Source organism: Vombatus ursinus, unplaced genomic scaffold (assembly GCF_900497805.2).
Source record: "Vombatus ursinus unplaced genomic scaffold, bare-nosed wombat genome assembly UNPS02014909.1, whole genome shotgun sequence".
In the NCBI taxonomy this organism is placed as follows: domain Eukaryota; kingdom Metazoa; phylum Chordata; class Mammalia; order Diprotodontia; family Vombatidae; genus Vombatus; species Vombatus ursinus.
The window spans coordinates 3,150,545-3,156,544 of NW_020954687.1; the positions used below are offsets into that span (position 1 = coordinate 3,150,545).

General features: G+C 35.1%; 1 protein-coding gene across 1 annotated transcript in view; it reads left to right on the forward strand.

The window, feature by feature from the left end:
- Window positions 1-4,675, forward strand: part of KIF14 (kinesin family member 14) — a 67,660-nt gene extending 62,985 nt beyond the window's left edge. Inside the window, exons 30-31 of the mRNA XM_027843358.1 lie at window positions 70-208; window positions 2,214-4,675. Of these exons, the coding sequence (XP_027699159.1) occupies window positions 70-208; window positions 2,214-2,605 (531 nt within the window). The 3' untranslated portion in view covers window positions 2,606-4,675. The remainder of the gene's footprint in view (window positions 1-69; window positions 209-2,213) is intronic.
- Window positions 4,676-6,000: the final 1,325 nt, after the last annotated feature.

Here is a 6,000-nt window from a genome sequence, read left to right on the forward strand (position 1 = left end):
TTCTGATAAAGTTTTACTGCTTTGTGATTCTACTGCATATTTTAAATAAACTTTGCTTTTTGAATACAGAAGGATTTTAGAGTTCAAGTTAAAGAAGAGGAGTCAGTATGTCAAGATGTGAAGAAGCTAATTAATCTTGCTACAGAATTCTTGAAATTGAAGCATTGCTTAGAGCAAATTAGTCAAATTGTTATTTCTGCATTGAAAGGTATTTACCCCAAATGAGATTCACTGTTTTAATCAAAATATCATATTGTAAGCGCACTTGTCTTCCACTTTCATTAATCCTTTCAATAGTAGTTGACTCTTGCTTATCTTCTTCATCAACTTTAAGTTCAAGTATAGTTACTGACATAATTGACATAATAGTAATTGATACCCATTTCCACTTTAACATTTAATTTATTTAGCACCTGCTACTCATCTCCCTTATCCTCAAAAAACCTGGATTTAACTCTGCAGTATCTTCAAGCTTTTGTTCTGCCCTTCACTCCTGAAAAAATAGGGGGAGGTGTGGCCTCCACTTCCTTATTATGCGTTCTTTCCTCAATTCATTGCACTTTGGCTTTTTTAGTCTACCATTTTACTAATATTGTTTCTCATGGTCTTAAAATGCTAAATCTGTTAGTTTTGGGGTTTTTTCCCCCAGCCTTCTTCCTGCTTAACTTTTTGGCAGCATTTAATGCTGTTGACAACTCATTTTCTTGCATCTCTTCTCCTTAATTGATGTCTGTGACAGCGCACTCCTGATTTTCTCTTACCTCTCTGACTGTTTCCTTTTTTCTTCTTCTGGTTTATAAACCTCTTTCACTTCTTGGACTTCCCCCGAGCTCAGACCTTGGCCCTCTTCTCTGTAGTTTCTTCCTTTAAAGTATCATACACTTCCGTAAGTTTAAATTTTACCTCTCTGCAGATGAATCCCAAATGTATACATGTAGTCATACAGCTCCGAACTAGGCATGTCTCTCTGGATGTCCCACCAGTACCTCAAATTCCAAATACCCACAACAACTAAATTTCTCTCCTCCTGAACCTATCCCTCCTCTTAGCTTCCCCTTTTCTGTTGATGGTACTAACACCCTTCCAGTCACCCAAGCTCTTGACCTCAATATTCTCTGTGATTCGTCTTTTCCCCTCATCTTCTATATCCAATCAGCTGTCAGTTCCACCTTCATTTCTTCACTCATGTTGTCACACCAGTTTAGACTTTTACCTCTCACTTGGTCTGTCATAATGTTCTGACTGGTCTTCCTGCCTTCAATCTGTTTCCTCTCTAGTAATCTTCCCTAATGCACAAATATGATAATGTCGCTCCCCTGCTTAGCAATCTTCAGTGGTTTACCAATGTCTAGAGCAGAAATGTCCCCCACACACATAGCCTGGGACTTCGTGCAGCCCATACTATGGCTAACTGCCACTTGACCCAGATTACAGATTATAATTGAGAAGTATTTAGCAAAATAAATAAAAATGCAATAAAATGTACATAATGTTAATATATAGTTTTCTAAGTCAATATGCACCTGCAGAGTTCCTTCTGTACAGTTTAGTGGCCTCATTTTTATTTGAACTTGACACCACTGGTCTGTAGGATAAAATACAAACTCTTCATCCTGATAGTTAAAACCCTCCATGATATGGCTTTAGTCTACATTCCCAGCCATATTTGCTATTATTCCCCTTCACGTACTCAGCATTCCAGTCAAACTAGACTACTAGTCCGATGTCAACCTGACACCTCTCACCTTTATGCATTCATTCAGGCTATCCTTCAATACCTGGAATATATTCTGTCTTCCTTTCTGCCTTTCAGAATCTTTTTCTTCCTTCAATGTTCAGCTCAAGTGTTATCTACACCCTGAAGTACAAGAGTGATATGAACTAAGCCTGGGTATTAGTTATGACACTTTATGATTTCTACTCAGATAATAAAAGTCCACATAATTAAAGGTGGCTATGGAGTGACTTGTACTGCAGAGACAAAGATTTACTAGTTAGTAAGAAATAGTCCTTGCTAACTAATAAATAATATTTAATAAATAATTCCTTGTTAACTAATAAAACTGATAACAAGAACCATTCCTTCCTATCAGTTTTACATGTCTTGATGTACTCACCTTATATTTGACCTAAAAAAATCATTGCTATTATATAAATATTAGAAATGTCTAAGAAAATTAAGAATTGATTAGTTTGCTTTTTTTCCTGTATAGGATTAGGATCCTCTGGTGATGTTATTCTGCTCAAGAGTTGTGTTGAAAATATTTGCAACTTATCCACACATTTTAATGATAACTTCAGTCTATTTACATCACTTTCTGATTCAACAAACACCTATGATGATAGAATATCTGATGTTGCCTCCAGGGGATTACAGTCTCTGGCGAAATCGTTTCTCTTGGATTTTGAATCTGAAAAAAGACTTGACTTGTTAAAACTCGAGGAAATATCTAAACAGAATAGTAAGGATGAAGAAAAACATGAACTAACAGGAACTGAATCTACTAGGAGTAAAGTTGTACCAAAACATGTCTATAAACTCCAGACTCCGTCTTCTGCTCTTTGCACAGGGGAACTTTCACCCAATACCATTCAGTGGGTATAAACTTATATGTGTGTATATATTTTGTGACTACCCAAGAATGAAAAAGAACTTGATAAACCACTTTGTTAATGTAGGAGGAAGTTTTGCATAAGAAAAAAAAGCTCAGTACCTCACAGAAGTTCATAATGTAACATTATGTTGGGCCTGAAGAACACCTTTACCATATGAAAGTAAAGTATTATGGAATCTTTATTTTAAAAGAAATAAATGTCTGTATGTGACACCCACAAAGTCACTTGACAGTTTTCTCCTTGATGATAAATCATCAGGTACATCAAAGAACCTATTAAGCACTTAGTTAATTGTGAGTTCTTGCAAAATCCCCAAATATTATGACAAAATGAAATAAGGAATCCAAGACCAAATGCATGGTCATGTCTTTAGCCTCTGATGGAATTACATTGCTTTGAGGTGTTAGGAGTTTGAAGTTTTGATACTACCTATTAACTGAAATACCTGTTCACTGGTTTATTAGCTATATTTAGTGATTCCTTAAAGGTTGGAAATATGAACAGTTGGTGAAATGTGTATGTATATCTTGTCTTTTCAGCTAAGAAGGGTTTGTGAAAACTTGAAAATAATAGGAATATGCCTTTTAAGGGAGTTGTTAATGAGAACTTAGCTCTCGTAATTTAAATTGCATTGTAGCTATTATTCTTCTCGAGGTCTTGCATCATTTTTTAAAAATAGAATACTCGGGAGTTTTCCTAATTTTCCCTAGCTGTAAAGACATTTATCAAAATATATGTATTTTATGTTCTCACTTCATTATACGCTAATGATTTCTCCTAGCCCTTACTAAAAGTGTCAGTGTTTAGGTAAGCAGTAGGAATGAATTTTCTGTCATCTTTGCTTTTTAAAATGTGTGTGCACCTATGCAGTGTTTATAGGATCTTATGAATGAAAATAATTTCTGAATTTTAATCCAAGTAAGAAAAGATAGAATATATTTGTGCATACATTTGTAGGACCCCTTATGTTGGTTTATCATCATCTTGCATTTTCTCTTGATGGTTTTAAAGTAGCTATAGGGTCAGAAGTTAAACTCTAGATACCATTTTCTGAAAATTTGGGAGAGAATGTCCACTTCTTTAAATCGTCAATGTTTATAATTGGTATTGAGTCTCATTTTTCTGTCCTAGAGAATGAGGACAAATGAGTCTTTGTTTCCTTAAGCAGTGATTTAGTTAACTGAGGAAAATCACCTTTCCACCTAATATCTAAATCTACTTTATAATAGGAGGGACATTTTCTCTCCTTTTTAGTAGATCTTTTATACCTAATTAAAAATTGCATCCTAATGCCGGAATCTGAGCCTGCTACTGAAAGAACCTAAGGAATCAAAGGTAGGACTTTTCACTGATGGCACAGTTGTTTCATTATGAATTAAAAGAAGAATTTGTCGTTGGACAGAAACTGAAGCCCTTGAGACACTTGGGCATGGGAACAAAAAGGTCACTTAGTTTGTAGGATCTTGTGTAAAAGATAAAATTAAATGTCTTTGAACTGCTTGAAAAATGTGGGTAATTTGTGGTTCTGTGTGGTTGGGTTGAAGATGCCATTTTCATGATACTGAACAGTTCCTGGAAAGTAATTCTTTTAAACAACACAAGCACTTTGCCTTTTTTCCCTTTAAATACTGGTATAGCACATTACTTGTCTTGAAGAAATTGGCTATTTGGTATAAAGCATCTATCTGATAATTGCTTTATTAATGGGAAACTTCCAGTGAGCTTCTGCCATTATACTTTAGTCATTACATGATATGAATGTTATTTTCAATATGTGCCAAATTGAATTGGCTTTGTTGCATTTGAGCTGTATTTTTTTTCTAAACGTTAATATAATATTTTTTATAAATGCTTTGTATTGTAATTTCACCTTCCAAGTTTTTCAGAAGTCTGGATATTTTTGCATGCTTTATTTTTTGCTTAGAAGTAGCACACATTTAGTGTGCTTCTTAAAATATCAGTATAGTAATTTACCATTTCATATGACCTCTCTAAGGCAGGTTTTGTCTTTATGTTCATTATTTTAATCTTTACCTCATCCCGTCTAAACCCAGGATTATATCAGTCAGAACTTTTAAAAATCTTTGTAAATTTTTTGTATGTATTTATATTCTCAAATAATTGTCCCTGTATTTGAATGGGTTTTGAAACATATATTTTGCTATTCAGAATCATGTGTGTAACTGTAAAATATTGTAACAAAAATGTTATTAATAAATCTTGTCTGGATCAGAAATGTTGCTATATTGTTTTTCTATTTTACTGATGTCCGTTTAGCCCTTTCCCTAATTCATGAAAATCATTTTGATTATTTTGCTGTAATAAAAATTGACTCTCCTAATTATACATATACATTCTAATGACAGAGACAACACATGCATAAATGGGTACACCCAATATAGAGAGTAGATGGAAGGAAGCCTTAAAAGGGAAGGTACTAGTAGCTGGAGGGACTGAGAAAAGTCTCCTGGAGGAGGTGACGCTTAAGTTGAGTCTCAACAGAAGCCAGGAATTCCACAAGGTAAAAGTTACAAGGACGAACAGTCTAGGCGTGGGAGGTAGCTAGTGCAAAGAGTAAGAGATGGAGCAAGCATTGTATGTTAGGAAGTAAGCAGTAAAAAGGCCAACTAAGGCTAGACCATTGATTGTGGGAAGGGGAGCAATATGTTAAAAGACTGGAAAAGTTTGAAGGGGAACCAGGTTTTGAAGAGCTTTAAGTGCCAAACAGAGGAGTTCATATTTGATCTTAGAAGTAAAATGAAGGCATTAAAGTTTATTTAGGGGTTTGGGGAGAGCATGACATAGCCCTGAGCTGTAGGAACATCACTTGGGCAGTTGTGTGAAGAATGGATTAGAATGAGGAAGAGCCTTGAGGTAGGGAGTCTGGTTAGAAAGCTGTTGCAATTGTCCAGATGAGAAGAGATGAAGGTCTGAATGAAGAGAATAGAATGTATGTGAGAAATATTGTTGAGAAAAATTATAAGATTTGGTAATTGATTGAATAATATGGAGTGAGAGGGGAAACTCAGATAACACTGAGGTTGCAAACTTGAGTCACTAGAAGGATAGTGTCCTTGATAGTAATAGGGAAGTTCAGGAGAAGAGTAGGTAAGTTTGGAGAGAAAGATAATGAGGTCTGTTTTGGACATCCTTAGTTTGAGATTCCTATGGATCATATAGTTGGTGAGGCAGGTCAGGAGCTGAGGAAAGAACTGGGATTGAATAAATGAATTTTGGAATTATCTGCATAGAGGTGATAATTGAACCCACGAGAGCTGATATCTTCCCATGAGAGTATAGAGAGAAAAAGAAAAGGGCCTAGGACAGAGTGTTGGGATACACCCACAGTTAGTGGGCATCACATCATATTAATAAACATTTATT